Raw genomic sequence first — 20150 nt, forward strand, 5'->3', positions numbered from 1 at the left:
AGTCCTAAAAATCCATATGCTATTTTGGCCTCAGCGAAACAAATGTATTTATTTATTTAACATTTATTTAGCCTTCAGTTTCCTCCTCTGTAAAAGTGAGGAGTTTGACTGAGATCACTGAGTCATAATAGGCAAACTAATAAACTAGAAATTGCAAGCTATGTCTCATCAGATACGGTGGAGAGACACTGTATAGCAGGCAGGAGAAGAGGGACATCACAAAATTAAGTACCAGGCGCAGAGAATCCCTATTTCCGAAGGGCAGGGAATCCTTGCCGTCAAACATTGCCAGCCCTCAGTCCTTGACATCCAGGAGGGACTCAGTGAGGGGTAGCAAGGGAACTGGTCTTCTGGGCTGCCACCTGTGCCATTCCCCAGCGCATGGCACTGCTCCAGCTGCCACCATTTTACACACACTGTGATGTGAGAGGGGTTCATGAGGTGGCCCTAAGATTCCCTAAAATAATCCTGTGATTGAAATCCGTACCTAACTGAGTGACAGGAGCAGTGGCTCAGTGAAGGAAGGTGCTAAGGTAGAGGGCTTAGGCCTCCTGGGGTGCCAATGTCAGAGGCAGCAAAGTGCCCTTTGTATGGTCAAGCAACTTACACACAGTACTCCTCTGGTATGCCGCAGTGGGACCCAAAGCGGGAAAGGAATCGGTTTTCCAGATCAATAATTGTTTCTCCTACTTTTTCATCCCGGGTAAAGGTGTCATAATCATAGACAGAAATTTTCAGGTCTTTTTCCTGAGGTAAGTAGCAGCTCAGTTCGTACATCCTAAATAAACAAATGCAAGGTCAGAATCTCCATGATCCATCTGGGTACCTCACAAAAACCGGTGCTCCATGCACAGATTTCCCAGGGCCATGTGTGGTATGGTATGTCCTCAGATGGAGGACATCTGAGTAGGATAATCAGGGTGGGTGGTGGTGGGTGGCTTGCTGAATAGTACATACTAGAAATAAGAACAAGAAGAGAACATATGCTTGCTCAGGAAACCTGTGGGCTTTAAATGCCTAGGTTCAAATCCTACCTCTGCTGCTTACCAGCTGTGGGACTCTAGACCAGTTACTTAACTTCTCTGTGCTAAGTTTTCTCATCTGTAAAGTGGTGATAATAACACCTCCCATCAGTGTCGCTATAAGGGTCAAGTGAAGAAATATTTAGAGAGCATTTGGCGTGAGTGCATTGCTCCAATGCCAGTATAATAATAATGATGTGTTATTATATTATTAACTTTATCATCACATGCCCATTAGCTGTTCACCAGAGCACCTCTACCCAGCTCAGAGATGAGTAAGGCACAAGTACCCTCCATAACTGTGCCCCTGCTAGGTTCCCTCCTCTGCCTTCATAGAGACCACCGCCCCATGGAACATCTTTGACTCAGCCCATAGAAGCACAGGGGAGGAGAGGGAGTGCGATTTACCATAGGGTGTGATATGCAGGGTGTCCTGAAGGCTCCCCCTCTCCTCCCAGACCCTCTGGGTCTGCCCTTGGCTCCAGTTTTTTTTTTTTTTTTTTTTTTTTTTGAGATAGAGCCTCACTCTGTTGCCCAGGCTGGAGTGCAGTTGCGTGATCTCAGCTCACTGCAAGCTCTGCCTCCCAAGTTCATGCCATTCTCCTGCCTCAGCCTCCCTAGCAGCTGGGACCACAGGTGCCCGCCACCACGCCTGACTAATTTATTGTATTTTTAGTAGAGACGGGGTTTCACCGTGTTAGCCAGGATGGTCTCAATCTCCTGACCTAGCGATCTGCCCACCTCGGCCTCACAAAGTGCTGGGATTACAGACATGAGCCACCGCGCCCTGCCGGCTCTAGTTCTTTAAGGCTTTTCTAGAGAACCCACATTCAAATGTACACACTTCTGAGATGAAGATAAAGAGTCAGACAGTGCTTCTGTGGTGGGTGAGCAATGCGCACTAGAGGGTGGGCTTTGGGTTCTGTATCTGCACTGTCCACAGAGGGACTCATCCCAGAGAAGGTGTTCAATACATTCTCTTGAAGGAGCTATGAGAGGACTCCTCTCTGCCTCCTCCCCTTCTCCTTGCACTCTGGTGTGTGGACTGGTTCCTGCCCAAAGAGCCAGGAATGTTGATCCATTTGAGCAGAAAACAGATGTGAGAAAAGGTGCTCGAGTCATGACACATGAAGCACCTTACCCACATGTGCCCCAAACCAGCACATTTCCAATCCCAAGTTCCAAGAAACAAATCATATGTGATCTCTGGGAGAAAGAATTCTTCAGTCAAATAAAGTTGAGAACCGCTTCTTTTGCAGTTCTTCTGGACATACTAAAGGTTCTGAGAAGTCCTGCAATTATAATCTTTTTAAACCCAAGTGTCTTGGTTTTACTAAGGAATATATTTTTTTCTTGGAACATCAATTAATATCCTGCGGAAGACACTGCTATTCTTTCGAAGGCGATCTGCCATGATGGATAGGACTCTGAGTAACGGCCACGCACATAGGAAAGGTTGGTCCTTTCTGAATTCCTGTTCCAGAGTCCCCAAGAGTCTCTGCAGAGAAGAAAGCTACCCGCTAAGACCGAGGCCATGGACCGGAGCCATCTGAGGGGCTGCAGAGCCGGCATCTCCTTGGCTCCACCCTGCTGGATGAGGGGAAGTCTGCCCACCTGCCAGACAGCAATTGGCCTAGCAGAGCCTGACAGCACCGCTTCCTTCCAGGGTGCCTCCGAGCAAGACTTTTCCTGCCACTTAATTAAGCTTGTGCCTGGCTCCTCTGAGACGAGCAATTCAGACAGGGTTGCCTTTCTCCCTTCAAAGCTGGCTTTCCCTGCTTCCCTGTCTCCCTCACAGGAGCCCTTCTTCCTGCCCTGCGTGCCTTTTCCTGTCTAGACCTCGGGGCTGGATCAGTGGAAGAAAAGGAAAACGATCAGATTGCGGTGCCAGAGGATTACTTCCATTCCCTGGCCCGGGCGCATGGCCTTGGGTGTGCAGCATGCGGGGGGTCGGGGGGAGTGTGTGCGCAGGTATGTGTGTGCGACACATGACAGAGAAAGAACCCATAAGGCTACAAACCAACAAACTCAAGAAGAAAAGAAGCGTATGGGCAACATAATAAAGCCAGAAATAAAAATATATGCCATGCAGCAAACAAGAACACAGTATTCTCTCACTCAGCAAGGTTCTCAGAACAAAACATCATTTTCACAAATGTCTCAGACAGAGAGCATTTTTCTACAGGTGATGGCTTTGCCACAAATGTGAATATCACCAAGGCGGTTGGGAAAGCCTGGGGCTTAGAGTCAGCAGAATTTCTAGCTAAATCTCGGCTCTATCACTTACCCTACCCCCCCTATTAATAGAGCTCTGGGAGCCCTGTTTTCTTCACCTGTACAGTTGGGTTGGTAATCCCTGCCCTGAGCAGCTAATAAGTTTGACATGGAGATGGAAATCAGACCGTGGTGTGCCACAAAGACACTGGGGTCAGATGGTCTGAGTTCGAATCCTCACGCTTCTCTTTTTTTTTTTTTTTTTTTTGAAGATGAAGCTCTGCTGCCCAGGCTGGAGTGCAATGGTGCGATCTCAGCTCACTGCAACCTCCACCTCCTGGGTTCAAGCAATTCTCCAGCCTCAGCCTCCTGAGTAGCTGGGATTACAGGCATGTGCCACCACACCTAGCTAATTTTTGTTTTGTTTGTAGAGACGGGGTTTCACTAGGTTGGCCAGACTGGCATCGAACTCCTGACCTTGTGATCTACCCACCTCAGACTCCCAAAGTGCTGGGATTACAGGTGTGAGCCATTGCGCCCGGCCCTCACTCTTCTCTTAACAGCTAAGTAGCCGGGCGCGGTGGCTCAAGCCTGTAATCCCAGCACTTTGGGAGGCTGAGACGGGCGGATCACAAGGTCAGGAGATCGAGACCATCCTGGCTAATACGGTGAAACCCCGTCTCTACTAAAGAATACAAAAAACTAGCCGGGCGACGAGGCGGGCGCCTGTAGTCCCAGCTACTTGGGAGGCGGAGGCAGGAGAATGGCGTGAACCTGGGAGGAGGAGCTTGCAGTGAGCTGAGATCCGGCCACCGCACTCCAGCCTGGGCGACAGAGCCAGACTCCGTCTCAAAAAAAAAAAAAAAAAAAAAAAAAAAACAGCTAAGTATATTAAACACTGCATCTCTCTGTGCCTCAGTTTCCTCTGTTATAAAATAGGAATGATGGGGTGGGCACAGTGGCACATGCCTGTAATCCCAGCACGTTGGGAGGCGGAGGCGAGAGGATCACTTGAGGTTAGGAGTTCGAGACCAGCCTGGCCAACATGGTGAAATCCTTTCTTTACTAAAAACACAAAAATTACCTGGGTGTGGTGGCACACGCCTGTAATCCCAGCTACTTGGGCGGCTGAGGCAGGACAATCACTTGAACCTGAGAGGCGGAGGTTGCAGTGAACCGAGATCACGCCAGTGCACTCCAACATGGGTGACAGAGCAAGACTCCGTTTTTAAAAAAAATAAAATAAAATAGGAATAATAATGGCACCTCAGAGTTGTGAGTTTTTTTTTGAGATGTTTTATATAAACAGCTCCACAGACAGCCAGGTGACAGGGTGGTCCCCGGAAAAACTCCAACTGGTCTGTGCTCCTGTAACACTAGTATGAACGCTGCCTGTCTACCCTACCAGCTATCAGAACCAAGCTTCTTCACTTCCGTGAAATTCTTTTATTTTGGGTTGATCAATTTATTACCTGTTCTCCTGTCTAGAATGTTTATCTAGTTCACAATCACAGGGCCTAGGACAAGGTTGGACACACATTAGAGTCTGCATGCATGTTCCGTGGAGAAATGAAGGCCAGAAAAACATTTAAGAATGCACATTACCTGCCAAAGACTGGGTTGAGAGTGTTGGGAATGTAGTGATCTCGGTCTTCAATGACTTTTTTGCCCAGTGTTATTTTTATGTAAGGGTCACACTGCGGGGACAAAATAGACGGGATGTTACATCATCATAGGACACAAGGTGAAGTCAAGTTCAGGGACAGACTCAGCTAGCCTCCACACCCACTCTCAGCTGATGACAAGGTGGCCGCCATGGCACCCCTGTGCCTAAGACGAGGGAGCAGTGCTCTCCTTTGGGTGGCATGCAGCCAGTTGTGTGGGTGCAGGGGTGGTGGCAGGGGGAGTCCTGGCTCACACCTGTAAAATGAGAAGGATGAACCAGGGGACCTTAAGCCCCTGCAAGCTCTTAGATAAATCCCCATGGGGACAATCCTCCTGAATACATTGTTTTGATGGAGTATCTTTCCCCTAGTGAGATAACAGACGCCCAGAAAGAAAGAACAAGACAATTATTGTGGCTGATGACTGTAATTATCTTGCTACAGGAGAAGGCCCCACACCCAAACTCTTACCAGGCCATTGTTGTCCTGGGGCTGGAGCTCTAAGCCTCGAACAATGTAAATCCTAACCGTGCATTCCTGTGGGACGCTGTCAGGTAATTCCCGAAACTGTCTGGGAGGGGCTGGCACGCTGGGGTCATCCGGCAGAGGGTAGATCCGAAAGGAGCCCTATGAGGGAGAGACAGAAGGACTCACAGGGCCCTGGGTGGCCCAGATAGAGGGCTCCCAGGAAGTCCCCTTCCCCCACAGGGGTGTGGGATTGAGGGATGGAAGGCTGCCTTTTGTGGAAGAAATAATGCATATTGCACTTTGCATATTTCCAGTAGGGAAAGTGAAATGATTCTCAAGTAATTACTTGAGAGCTCACAGGGGAGAAGAGAGAGCACAGCAGAAATCGGGAGTCAAGAGGAGAACACAGGCCAGTGTGATGGACGAGGTGGTAGTGAGAAAGAGTGAAATCCTGCACATTCTTTGAAGATAGGAACAACAATAATTACATTTTAAAGCCAACAAAATACCAATAGTGATCCCCCTTTTCCTGTAGCACCTCTGTACTCCACCTCCCACTCCCAGGCAAACTTCTTTCAAATCTGTTTCAAAAGTGACACCTTTCAAATCTCAGCTGAAAGGTGTCACTTCCTCCAGGAAACCTCCCTGACCGCTCCTGGGCCAGGTATGTTCTCTGGGTGCTCTCATCCAACCCCACACTCACCCCGACACAGCCCTGTCCTCTGCATTGAGATAATCTATTTATTGTCTAGATCCTTCGCTAGACCGTGAGCTTCTAGAGATGGATGAGGGGGGCATGAGGTCTTGTTCATCACCCTATCTCCAGGGCCTAACACAGGACTAGGCATATAGTAAGAGCACAAAAATTGTATTTTGAAGGAGTGAGCCAACAAGACCTGCTGGAGAGGCCACATATTTTGCCCTGAAACCAGGAGAACGCACTGAAGCTGGATTCGAAATATACAGATCTTAGTTCCAGCGGTCTTCATTCAGTCAAGTGGCATGGAATAAGCACCTACTCTGTGCCAGGTACTAGGGACCCACAAAAGAACTCAAGGACTCTCATCTGGCACAGCGGTGGTCAGTAGGGTTGGCTCTTGTGCCATTTGTGATTGCTTGGTGGGAGGCTGTACTGAGAAGGATTTGAGACCATGCACTGGGCATCATCCTCTGGTCCCTTAGCAATGTCTGCTACAGGCAAAGGATTAAGAAGAAGCAGCAGCACATCTGCCATGACTTTGCCAAGTGTGGTTGCAGGGAGGGGCAATTATAACTGCAGATACTTTCCATGTGTAAGATGCTTTCATGGAGGCATGAACCCAGACCTGTGGGAGCCCAGAGCAGGAGTGAGTCACACTGCCCGAAGCAATCAGGGAACACTTGACAAAGAGAGTGACATTTGAGCTGGTGCTTAAAAGAATGAGTAGGACTTTGTCAGACCACAAAGGGGGTAGAAAGGGCATCCAGGGAAGGAAGAAGAGCCTCCCAAGTCTCCGACTTGTGAGAGGACAAGGTGTGTCTGGGGCTTGGGCGAGGCTCTCCCAGGCAGGAGGGTGGAGTGTGTGAGGGGGAGGGAGGCAGGGGACCATGTAGCTTGGGAAAGACTGGCTCTGCCTTTGGAAGGAGTTGTGACTTGCCTGTGGAAACCCAAGCAAAGCCTTTCAGTAGTCCAGAGAGAAGATCAGATTTGGTTGCATGGAGGCTGGAGAGGTGTGTGATGAGAAAGGTGACGAGGGCTGTCACGTGAGAAGTTGTCACAAGGATCCTGCTGAAAGCATGGTAGGGGCAGTAGGATGAGGAGAGGAACTAGATCTTGGAGAGACTGCATCTTAGGATTCAAGGCTGCTTAGCATGAGCAGGGAGGCAGGAGGAGATGCGAAGACAGCTCAGAGTGCTCTGGCTCCTCCTTCCCCTTTTCCTTTCTGGTACCTTCCAGCATCCCTCAGAGGCTGCAGGACACGCCCCTCCCCAGACCCTGATTGTCCTTTATCCTAGGCCTATACAGAAAATGAAGGTGGATTTTAAACAGGACCAACACACACATCTTACTCACCTTAAACTCTCCGACCACAGAAGGATCTTCATTCTCATCTGACTTGCCTCGGTATAACTTGAATGTATCTGAGAAGTCTGTCAAGCCCTCAAATTCTGCTACATTTTCCAGTTCGCAATTATATATCTGAAAACCACCAACAGAGTCTTAACTTCTCATTAAAATGCAGGTAAGGTCTAAAATCAAAAGGGCTGACAGTATCAGGTGGGCATGAGGTTGTGGAGGGGGCAACCGGAACTCCCACATCGCTGGCGGGAGTGTAGACGGATACAACCACTTTGGAAAATGACTGGTAGTTTCTTATGGAGTTAAGTAGCCACCTATTCTATGATCCAGAGATTACACTCCTAGGCATTTACTGATGAGAAGTGAAAACACATACACATGCTAGAAGAATGTTCACAGCAACTTCATTATCAGGAGACTGGAAAAACAACTTGTGGCATATCCACACAATGGAACACTACTCAGCAATGACAAGGGACCCACCATGAATACACACAACCACATGATGAGTCTCAAAACTGCAACGTAGGGCTAAAGAGGCCAGACACACAAAACATAAATCATACGAATCCATTTAGAGCAAGTGCAAAATCAGGCAAAATCAGTTTGTGGTGAGAGAAATCCAATCAGTTGCTCCTAGGAGGGATGAGGATAGTGGAAAATTGACTGGAAAGGGACACGGGGAAGTTTTCTGTGGGAATGGGAATGTTCTCTGTCTTGTTTTGGGTGGTGGTTCACACAGGGTATATACAATAATCACAACTTGTTGAATGGATCACTTTATTTTGTGTAAATTATTTCTCAATTTAAAAAGCAAGAAGAGGAGGAAGGAGGAGAAGGAGGGAAGAAAGGAGAAAAGGAGCAAGGGAGGGAAGGGAGGGAGCAGGAAGAAGGGAGCGAAGGCAGGAAGAGAGGCGGGGAGGGGAGGGGAAGGGAAGGAAAGGAGGAGGGAGGGAGGGAGGGAGGGAGGGAGGGAGGAAGGAAGGAAGGAAGGAAGGAAGGAAAGGAGGAAGGGAGGGAGAGAGGGAGGGAGGAAAGGAAGGCAAGCAGGCAGGAGGATAATAAGGCAGGCAGGAAGGGAAGAGGGAGTGAGGGAGGATGGAGTATGAGGCTGATCCTTCAGCCCCGTTGGATCGTTTTTCTGAATTAATGGTTATTTACATGCTAGCATTTCTTAGGCTACACTGAGAGGTTATGACAATAACATGAAAAGGTGTGGATTTTTGCTTTGATGGGGGAAATTATTTCAATGACCATATATTTCTCATTCTAAAGTTTTTTTTCTCATATACATTGTTCTGAAAACTTTAGCACTGCTTCTACTTGAGTACCCTACAGGCTGAAAATTGAACGAAGAATTAGAAAATTCAAAACATGAACAGAAAGCTCAGAGCTAGTCAGCCATGCCTAGCTCAGTCGCTTGTCTTCCTCCGGTATGCATGTTCTCATGGCTGTGATTTTATGCTGCATACATGTGACAGATTCAACTTTTCAGCTCGTGAAACCAATCCCTGTTCAAAGTACACAATGAAGCATGTTGACATCTTGTGTCATTCTGCAAATAGCACTATGACTTCTGGGTTTCCCTGAGTCAAATTGGATCATCATGGCTTAATTAGCGTGATGCCAGCCCATTCCCAAATGTCTGCCAGATGCCTCCGAGCCCCAACGTGGCAGGCACGTAACCATAACTCAATAGCTGTCCTCAAATCCCTGGAATCTTGGCAAAGCCAAAACTCGTGCGAGAGGGCTCTCTGGGAAGACAGAGGTTTTCCTGGCCCCTGCTCATTAGCACCCACCCAAGGGACCTTTTAGTCATCCTCTGAGCTCTGCCTGTGGCCAGTTTTAAAGGATGTCGATTCTCCACCCACAGCAGCATAGATCCAGGTACCTTGAGCTTGGAATAGCCTTTCTGAATATACTGTCCGCATTTTTCATGTTCCCCTGAGGAAGCATAAAATTTACTCCACCAGTCCATGATTTCTTCCTCCTAAAGACATGTCAAAATGGAAAAATCTTTAGTGATGTCCTGGACTTCCAATCTATAAAGGAAAATGCATATTTAATAGTTAAGAAATAGGTTCTTCTGACCCTGTTATAGGTGAGATTATATGACTTTTGTTTACATGCATAATAGACAAAGCCTTCACGATTCTTCTACTCGGAAGCTAGAGGTGAAATGACCATTCTTGGTCAATGAAATGTGTTTGGCTACAGTCATACTAGATAATGTTCTTATGTCCTTTAGACACAATCTATTAATTTGTTGGTTTTTACGTTTTTATTCAGTTAACTTGATATTTACATATACATATAAATTTAAAGAAAACCTCCAATATATGTTTTCTACTATCTCATTTTCTTAGCCCTTTTAGCCAGTAATGGCTTGTAATAAATACTCACTAGCTAAAAATTGGAAAAACTGGTTTTAATAAGTTCCTTCCTTTACGTTACAAGCCATACCCTTAAGTTACAAGCTGTACCGGCTTGGGCAAGTTGTTTAACATCTCTGAGCATCAATTTCTTCATCCACTGAATGGAATAATAATACAATGGACAAAGCATTCACATGCTGCCTTCATCCACCTGCCTCCATGTACCTCCAAAAGTTGTTCTGGAAATCATAGGGGATCTTTAGGAGAAAGAGCTTTGAAAATTATAAAACTTGAAATGAAAGGAAGGGAGGCATGGTGGTTCAGTTAGACCAGGGCTCCCGACCTATCCTAGGAGATTCTGGTGCAATCAGTCGGGGGTGAGACCAGGGCATCCAATAAGCTTTCAGAAGTTCCCCAGGAGAGTCCAATGTGGAGATGGTGTTGGGAATCTCCAGTTTTAATGGGTGGTTCTTGGTTGGACAGAAGGGACAGCATGTCAGAGTCACTTGTGGAATATTGTCAAACTATATAGAAGGCCTCCCACTCAGATTTATAACAAGAATAGATTCTTATCAGACCCAACCATTGCTTATTTTAACCTACCTTGGAAATAGTAACACCAAAACAAAAACAAACAAAAACACACAGAATGTCACCTGCAATAGTGCCTCTTGGGGGAAAGAAAGAAGGGACAAGAAAGGCTACTTCTTTTCATTTTTATTTTTTTGAGACAGAGTCTCACTCTGTTGCCCAGGCTGGAGTGCAGTGGCATGATCTCAGCTCACTGCAAGCTCTGCCTTCTGGGTTCAAGAGATTCTCCTGCCTCAGCCTCCCGAGTAGCTGGGACTACAGGCATGTGCCATCATACCCAGCTACTTTTTGTATTTTCAGTAGAGATGGGGTTTCACCATATTGGCCAGCTGGTCTCGAACTCCTGACCTCGTAATCCGCCCGCCTCGGCCTCCCAAAGTGCTGGGATTATGGGCGTAAGCCACCGCGCCCAGCCTTGAAAAGCTACTTCTTATTTGTGTTATATTATATATTATATTATATGCTTCTTATTTATGTGTGTGTGTGTGATGCGTGTGTGTTACACATACTTACACAGAATTACTTCCCCTTTATGGGTCAGCAACCTACCCGTGGATTTAGCTCTTTTTTTAAATTTTGACACACAGTCTCGCTCTGTTGCCCAGGCTGGAGTACAGTGGTGCAATCTCAGCTCATTGCATTGCAACCTCCACCTCCCAGGTTCAAGCGATTCTTGTGCCTCAGCCTCCTGAAAAGCTGGGATTACAAGCACCCACCACCACGCCTGGTGAATGTTTGTATTTTCAGTAGAGACAGGGTTTCATGTGTTGGCCAGGCTGATCTCAAACTCCTAGCCTCAAGTGATCTGCCTGTTTCAGCCTCCCAAAGTGCTGGGATTATAGGAGTGAGCAACTGTGCCCGGCCCCCCTAGATTTAGAAAAAACTATTTCCATAAAAAATCTGGGCAGAAAATACATGAATCTTTTTTTTTTTTTTTTTTGAGATGGAGTTTCAAGCCCAGGCTGAAGTGCAATGGTGTGATCTCAGCTCACCACAACCTCCGCCTCCCGGGTTCAAGCGATTCTCCTGCCTCAGCCTCCTGAGTAGCTGGGATTACAGGCATCCACTACCATGCCCAGCTAATTTTGTATTTTTAGTAGAGATGGGGTTTCTTTATGTTGGTCAGGCTGGTCTTGAACTCCTGACCTCAGATGATCTGCCCGCCTCGGCCTCCCAAAGTTCTGGGATTACAGGCGTGAGCCACCACGCCCACGCCCGGTCCATGAATCTTAAATGTGGCAAAATGTATACCATAGTTACCTTTTCTGTCAGCTGCTCATGCCCATGTCGGGTCAGGAAGAGGGCGAACCATATAACAGGTCACACAGATATGGAGACCCCAGGAACATGAGGTTTAAAGAGAAAGAAAGAAGGAAAAATTATTATTCATGCATGCCTTATATTATCAACATTTTGATGAGTTATTTAAATTATTTAAATCTTTCTAAGTCAAGATGAGTCCACAGCTGAACCCACCTTACTGGTTTCTTTTCTGAAAATATGCAAAAGGTTACACACAGTATTACAATGAAAGGTTTGGAAATAGCCCCTTCTCTGCCCCGCGGTCTCATGTTTTCGATGGAGTTAGACATTTCACAGCTCACACAGGAGCAGGGTATGGAGCTGCTCATCCCCCTGCTCCAGACCTTACATTCCGTTTAGTTCCTAAAATATATCTCCAAACTTGGTGTAATTCTCCTCCCCACAAAAAACTGTCCTGTCACAAGATATGTTTGACTGCAATGTTATCGCGTAGGTACCCCCTCCGCCATGCCTATGTTACAGCACCAAATAAATACTCATCCATCAAAGCTGCTCTAATATGAGGATGTGAAGTTTCCCATTGGCCAAATCCTTTCACGTGATTTTTTTCATAGAGAACCCACCCTGATCTAGGGCCCATCCAGGAGATGAGAGAATGAACTGGGAAGCGGGGCCTGAATGTGGTCCTGGTATCTTTTGGGGCATTAGCCAAGCTGGTCCTCAGTGGCAGTTTGAAGACATGCTGCCTAGACCCTTTTCTGAGATCCTAACTTTATGTTCATCCTAAAGGGTCTTCCTCCAGCTGCCATCATGTGAGAGGCCATGGGGCTGCTTCCGTAGGTGCCCCCTGGTATTTTCTGGATTGATTTTTGTTCAGCACGATGGAATTGCCAAGAGAGGCAGAGGGACAGATAGGCAATTCTTTCTATTAGATTCATACCAAAGCAAGATTTAAGGGTTAGATCATCACAGCTGAATTGAGATTTTGGAGAGAGTGATTTTATTTCCGAAGTACTCTTACATTCTCAATGGTTCCCGAAATCAGATTTTTAGAATGCGTTTGTTCACAATTCAAACCATTTCAAGGAAAATAACAGTTCATGATTTAAAAGACTTTTTTTTTTTTTAGACTAAGTTTTGCTCTTGTTGCCCAGGCTAGAGTGCAATGGCATGATCTTGGCTCCCTGCAACCTCCGCCTCCCAGGTTCAAGTGATTCTCCTGCCTCAACTTCCCAAGTAGCTGGGATTACAGGTGCCCACCACCACGCCCGGCTAATTTTTTGTATTTTTAGTAGAGACAGGGTTTCACCATGTTGGCCAGGCTGGTCACAAACTCCTGACCTCAGGTGATCCAGCCTCCCAAAGTGCTGGAATTACAGGCATGAGCCACCATGTCCAGCCTAAAAGGCATTATTTAAAACAAGTTGCTGATTTTAAACTTTAGCATTAGTACGGGATAATTTATTCATGCCTACATGATCATTAGTTCATGTGGAAAGGTAATAGAAGCAACTGATGTGACTTGCTTTATTATATCTAATAATAAACTTGCAACGGGAATCAAATAATTAAATGGCACAGAAGATTCTTCTTTTAGGCTTAAAACAATCACGTTTGTTTAAAGATCACTTTTCACTCCAAAATCTACTAATAGAAAGAGTTGTAAGAATAATTCAAGTCTTTAGGCCAAGGTCCCACAGCCCCAGGCAGCCTCATGCATTTGTTTACCATACATACATGCACTGTCGCTGGAGAAGCCATTTTGCTGAGTGCTGTTGACATACTGCTTAAGCACTGGAATTGGAAGGTAATTGTTGAGATGGCCATGTACGCATGTCCATGTTATTTGGCTAGCACTTGACCAATTTTCCCCAAAGACTTATTTCTCACTTTTCTTGTGATAGCGCTCAGTCCATTTGTTAAGAATTCCCATGGACATCACAGAGTAATGCCATGAGTTTCCGGAGTGTGACACTGTCACTCAAAGACACAGCCTCCAGCTCCCAGCAACAGCATAGTTATTTTTAAGGCATTCCCTCCATTTACCCAGACACAAGGCCTGGATTAAGTGGTAATACATGTGCATTACATGTACATTACATATACATGTAATACAGGACATCCGCAAGCTTGTTATTGGCTCTTTCAAAGTACAACTTTGTTTATTTGACATTGTACAGATGTGCCATGTCTACTTTGATGAACAAGTGGACTCAGATTTTTAGAGATTTCAACCAGCCTTTCTTATTAACACAGCGTACCTCAACTAGATATTAGGAGAGCAGGCGGATTAAAGCAATTTACAATACAGTGGGAATGACTGATACTACCATCCCCAATCCTGCTATGTTGCAATGTTTAATTCTATGATGTAAACTGAACTTTCATAAAGTGTTGCTACAGTAACATAGTCACATTTCCTAACTATGGTTAAGAAATGTATGAAAATACTGGCATAGATTTTGACTTTATTCTTCTCCTGTTCCTCAGTTGTACTTAGGGCTACTGAGTACACTGAAGGCATGTAATAAGAATTGACTGACGATGAGAGATGGCAAACCTGGAGGCAGATTATACAGCAAGATCTTAAACTGTCTTTTTCTAGAGTAGTTGTAAAAATCTACAGAAAAGATCTTAAGTATATTAACTTCTGCCAGGGCTACTAGGCATATTATTAGGGATATTTGGGGTGGTTTACAAAGTGATCACAGTAGTTTTGGCCTATGGGATTGGAAATTTGATATTGTCATTTGTGACTACGTAGGATTCCCAGAAGTAGAATCAAACACACTCCTGCACAGTGCTGGCTGTGGAGACTATATTTTATACGGTCCAGTTGTTAGTGAGTTTAATGCAGTGGGAAGGAAGTAGATTTTTTTAAAGGCACTGTTTATGGACATAACATATTAAAGTGCAATCGTGTGCATTTTTGGGCTAGTTTGCACATTAAAACATGCTGTGAATGTTCATCATAGATGCCAAGAGAAACAGGGAGATATTTGGTGTTTTCTTTTTTTCTGGGCTGAGACTTTTTCCCCCATTCCTTCATGTAGAAGTGGCTGGAATAGTTAATTTTAAAATAGGGCCTTGAGTGAATATTTTAACCAATTTCTTCACTTCAAAACGACAGTGAATATAAAAACCTGGGTGTCCCATATACTGATAAATATGGTCATTAGAAATTTTGAAACACTTCTGCTTTATGTAGGGGGAAGAATCTGGCGTGTTGCATGTTATCTCTGATCTGAATGTTGCAATGCTATAAATTTGCTTCTGACACTTCGCTTTCTAGCAAATGATCTTTCTCAGACTGTCTACACCTGTGGTTCTCAGACGTGCCCGCATATTAAAATCATTCGAGGAGATTTAAAAACATACTGATGTCTAGGTCCCTCTCCCTCTTGGGAGGTGGGGCCTGGGCATGGGTTTTATTTTAAGTATTCTGAGTGACATATTAGTGAGGGTTGAAGACTACTAGTCTATACAGTGTCATAACTGTTGATGAGCGCAAGATTTAGACTCTTGTCTGTACTCAGTCTTCAATAAATGGATTGGCTGATGATTATAATTGCAACAAATTGTTGTTTGACTGAATTCACCAAATGCTTAGACATCTGGAAGATAAAACTGACAGCATCCAATGATGAGCTCTGAAGCCTACCTTAGAAGCCAGTAATGGTTTGGTGTCTTCCATTTCGATAACGATGTCCCGGCATGGTGGGGCAGACAGAAGGGAGGCTGCAAGACAAATACTTCTTAAATTTAAAATACTTAGAGAAATATAGTGGCGAACATTCTACTCCAAGTTCAAGTTTGACAGCTATAGGGTGGATGGTAGAGTTTATTCTTGGATGAGACTTATGGAATAGGGAGGGCAACTCCTGAATGTAGAAAATAACCCAACAATCCATCACATTTCCCCAAATATAATATGGTTTTAGACATTTTCTAGGGGATATGTCCATACTGTTTTGTTTTAGATAATTAGTCCAGTGCCTATACAGAAAGTGCTCAGAAAAGAATTGTGTCAATATATGTCTTTAGAGGGTGCAGGAGTAGGGGTGGGGAGCTATTTTTTATTTCAATAGCTTTTGGGGTACAAGAGGCTTTTGGTTACACAGATGAATTATATAGTGGAGAATTCTGAGATTGTAGTGCACCTGTCACCTGAGTAGTTAGTGTACATTGTGCCCAATATGCAGCTTTTTATCCCCCTCCCCCTTCTGAGTCTCCAATGTCCATTATACCACTGTGTATGCCTTTGTGTTCCCATAGCTTAGCTCCTACTTATAAGTGAGAACATACAGACAGCCTACATCTGAAGGAGTCTTCTTTTCTTGAAATTTGTTCCTAAAACACAGAAAATAAATAAGAGAAAAATAAGAAAAAGAAGGGAAAGGAGGGGCGAGAGGCTAGGGGAGGGATAGCATTAGGAGAAATATCTAATGTGGATGACAGGTTAATGGGTGCAGCAAACCACTGTGGCACGTGTATACCTATGTAACAAACCTGCACGTTCTGCACATGTATCCCAGAACTTAAATCAAAAAAAAAAAAGAAGAAGAGAAAGGAAAGGAAAAGAAAAGCAGGGTGGATTGTTTTATATTTCAGGTCTGAAGTTGCACTGGCTTATTCAGCCCTTATTCTCAACAGCGTAGATAGAGGGAGAAGACATGTGCCCTGACTTTATATACAATTCCCAAACTATCTGTGACTCAGGATTTGGGGGTTAGAGCATGGACTCAGTAGTCGTCCCTGGGCTTACTACATTTGATTCAGCTAAAGCGGGGGTACCAAAGCCTCACCCTGGGATGGGGATAGGATGAGAGGTACATCTCCATTTATTGAAGAAGCATCGAACAGGAAGACATTTAACAGGAGGCCAGAACCCAGACAGAACAAACTCTGCCAAGCCAATAGAACTTTCTGTTTAACCCACTCTGGCAAGTGACATACAGGACATAAAGGAGGAGAGGCAAGAAACCTTTTTTGGTAATTACCATGTGCTGGGCACTGAGCTAAACACTTTACTTACATGATCTCATTTCATACCTCAATAATCCTGTAGAATATGTGCCATTTTCCCCGTTTTAAAAATTTTAAAACAAACTGAAGCTAAGAGCAAGCAAGTCACTTGCTTCAGGTGAAACAATTAGTGGCAAGTTGGGGAGTAAGTAACCCAGGTCTGGCTGACTCCAAAGCTTGTGTTTTAACCACCACACCAGAGCCTGGAGTAACCATCAGGGGGATACTGGGGAGGAGGGGAGACTGACATTTCCCGAGCATCTGTGATCTATCAGTTACTGTGTGAGGTAGTTTTAGATCTATGTGGCATCTCTAGACCTGTAAGCAGTCTCTACACTTCCAAGATAGTCTCCCCTGCAGATCCTGACAACTGCAACAGTACAGAACAAGACAACCAGAGGGCAGGGACACAGGAACACACTGAACCCAAGTTCTTTCCTAGAGGACCAGTTCTCCACTTCACCCTCCTCATGAAAATAAAGCCCAAGGGACAGGAGAATGGTATTCTGTGCACTTCCAACATGAGGCCATTAACCTCTCATTGGTTTTATGAAAGGACCAGATTTTCCTTTTCTGGGGCTCTCTGAAACATTGACCACACTCTACATTGATTACGTAGAATCACTAGCCAGGCTATGTCTGCCCTGGACCTAGCCCACCCCTGAGCAATAGACACAAACAGATCCACGTAAGTGATTCTAGGGCCAGAGAAAGTGTGTAGCATTTGTACCCTCCGGATGATTTCATGTATTTGGACCAAAAAACCTTCTCTCATGAAAACAGTAAGAAAAAAAAAAAAGCCAGGAAAGTGGTTTCTCTCCATTTAGTAACCTTAAAATGAAACAATTTCTGCAATTACAACAATCCTTGTTGTTATAAAAAATGCTGCTATTTTAGGCACCATCAATTCAGCATAAAATGTTTTACATGGAACATTTCTTGATAAGCACACGTAGAGTTTTGCTTAAATGTGACTGTGGATTTTCTCCCTCTTCTCTGAATCAGGGATCCAGGATGCTCACACCTACACAGCAGATGAGTTTCAGAGGCTCTGTAAAATCGATACCAACCCTCATGAAAGTTTTAATAGAACCAGTTAGTGACACAGCTGCTTAAATAGAAGACATCTGCTTCAGTCTTGAAGCCACCAAAGATCAGCTGAATGAGGCTGTTCCAGCCCTCCCACGGTGTTTAATTTATGAGGCCAGGGGCCCTGGGATCTCTTGCACTGATGCAATATAGTCCCCAGCCCCTAACACAGTCCCTAGCACATGGTAAGCTAAAAGCAAGTAACTATTGAATGGGTAATTGCAAAATGCTGTATCACTAGCTATTATTTATTATGGAAATCTAAAGTAAGTATTATGCCCTGCTCTGTCATTTACATATTAATGATATGTGATAATGAGGTAGGCCAACAGATGGAAAGCAATCTGAAATAAAATCTCCTCCTCTCTCAATGTTCATGGGGTCAGGGAGGTTCCTGTTTTCCCCATCAAGGTATTTATCACACTGGACTGCAACTGCACCCTTCCTCGTTTGCCTTCCCTGCTGGACTCTTGCTTTGTGAGAGGGGAACACGGCTGTCTTGGTCCCCACTGTCCCCAGATGGCTAGAAAAGCACGTGGCAGTCAATGAGTGCTTCCTAACCATTCGGCGAAAGGTGGAGGAAATGACTTCATCCCCATCACTGATGTGGGAACAGCTCTCCCTGCTTTGCTAGCTGCTTGTTGAAAAGTAAATAGGGTTAGATCGCAGACTGCTGTGTTATGCACATGTACCCTAGAACTTAAAGTATAATAAAAAATAAATAAATAAATAAATAAAAGAAAAGTAAATAGGGAACATTCATGAGCACTTAACACTTCCTCTTTGGGAGGCCGAGACGGGCGGATCACGAGGTCAGGAGATCGAGACCATCCTGGCGAACACAGTGAAACCCTGTCTCTACTAAAAATACAAAAAACTAGCCGGGCGAGGTGGCGGGCGCCTGTAGTCCCAGCTACTTGGGAGGCTGAGGCAGGAGAATGGCGGGAACCCGGGAGGCGGAGCTTGCAGTGAGCTGAGATCCGGCCACTGCACTCCAGCCTGGGCGACAGAGCAAGACTCCGCCTCAAAAAAAAAAAAAAAAAAAAAAAAAGAAGTCTTACATTCCCCCAGGAGCAGGACGCTTCAGAGAGGAATCCCCGGAGCACACCACCCACCCCTAAAACGAGGCTGAGATTCCAGCCCAGTTCTACCACGTACGAATGATAGAACCTCAGGAAAGTGACACAACACACTGCAATTCACACAGTTTGCTCATCTGTAAAATGTAGCCAATGAATCCAGGACTTACCTTGAGAACGTCTGTAAAGAGTACATCAGAGTTATGCATGAAAAGCCCTTAGACTTCCGCACAGACTTGCACGTTACCTTTGAGCTGTGGGACGATGTCCTCTTTCCCTGCATATGGGTCGCAGCGAAAGCGGTCCAGGCGCTCGATGGTGCACTGGCCGACGACAGGCTTCCGCCCAAACTGCCTGTGGTCGATGACCTTGATCACCAGCGGGGGCATGTACAATTCCTCCTTGGGCAAGAACTGGGGGTCATAAAGGTAGGTTTCATTTCTCTTTACAAGACCAGACAAGGGCAGCTTTGAGAAAAATTCCCCTGACGGACCAGTCCAGATTCTCTCTGCCACATAGCCCAGAGGACTCACAATAGTTACTCATGTGCTAGGCAAGGAGCTCAGTGCTTAAGAGCGTGAGCTGTCAGCTAGACTGCCTGGGTCAAATTCTGGCACTGCCACCATGAACCACCTGGCTAACCCTTCCATGCCCCCATTATTTCATGAGTAATAGTAATATTGTTGAATTCTATGTGAAGAGTACTTAGAATAGTACCTGGCCCATGCTGCGTCCTGTAAGTGTGGAATCACTGACCCATGCTCGTTACTCTCAGTCACTGCCCTGTACTCTTCCCTGTGCTCTGCTTCCTGGGAGGGGACATGTGCAAGGCTAACAAGCCCAGGGCTTTGGTCATCTACTAGCCAAGTTCTGAGCAGACTTTAGAAATGGTCAAGACAAAACTGAACTTCTAAGGGAAATAACTGTGGCTGAGACTCTTTTCGCCCTGGAAATTCCGTGCAGAAATGGATTGCTACTTTTTCCTCTTCTCCCCCAGCTCCCTCTCATGGAGTTTGGTGGCTTTGGTGACAATGCCTGATTGGGGAATCATGAGCTGACCTGGGGGCCCATTTGGTATGTGGTTCAGGTGAATTTCTATCTCTGGCTTCACACAGGAGTAGAAGCTGAGGTCACCTGAGTGGTTTTTCTCTTCTCTGCTGACCAAGGCTAGATTCTAGACTAGAACTTGGAAGGTGGGGGAGGTGTGGGGAGTAGACAAGGATAGGGGAGTGGCCCAGGGGCAACCACTTTGGGACCCTGGCTGGAAGCATCCTGGCAACTCACTGTCACATGATAGGGAG

At 45.5% G+C, this 20150-nt stretch overlaps 1 protein-coding gene across 4 annotated transcripts in view; it reads right to left on the reverse strand.

Moving 5' to 3' along the window:
- Positions 1-20150, reverse strand: part of MYOF (myoferlin) — a 175547-nt gene that overhangs the window by 22842 nt on the left and 132555 nt on the right. For 2 of the 4 annotated variants that reach the window (XM_033224721.1, XM_033224716.1), the window contains 9 exons: positions 19097-19262; positions 15318-15394; positions 13394-13450; positions 11654-11665; positions 9319-9417; positions 7422-7547; positions 5372-5527; positions 4842-4933; positions 608-778 (listed from right to left, as the gene is read on the reverse strand). In XM_033224721.1, coding sequence (XP_033080612.1) covers positions 608-778; positions 4842-4933; positions 5372-5527; positions 7422-7547; positions 9319-9417; positions 11654-11665; positions 13394-13450; positions 15318-15394; positions 19097-19262 — 956 coding nt within the window. The remainder of the gene's footprint in view (positions 1-607; positions 779-4841; positions 4934-5371; positions 5528-7421; positions 7548-9318; positions 9418-11653; positions 11666-13393; positions 13451-15317; positions 15395-19096; positions 19263-20150) is intronic. The other 2 variants (XM_033224736.1, XM_033224729.1) reach the window with 1 other exon arrangement.

This window comes from Trachypithecus francoisi, unplaced genomic scaffold, assembly GCF_009764315.1.
Source record: "Trachypithecus francoisi isolate TF-2019V2 unplaced genomic scaffold, Tfra_2.0 Contig01436, whole genome shotgun sequence".
NCBI lineage: Eukaryota > Metazoa > Chordata > Mammalia > Primates > Cercopithecidae > Trachypithecus > Trachypithecus francoisi.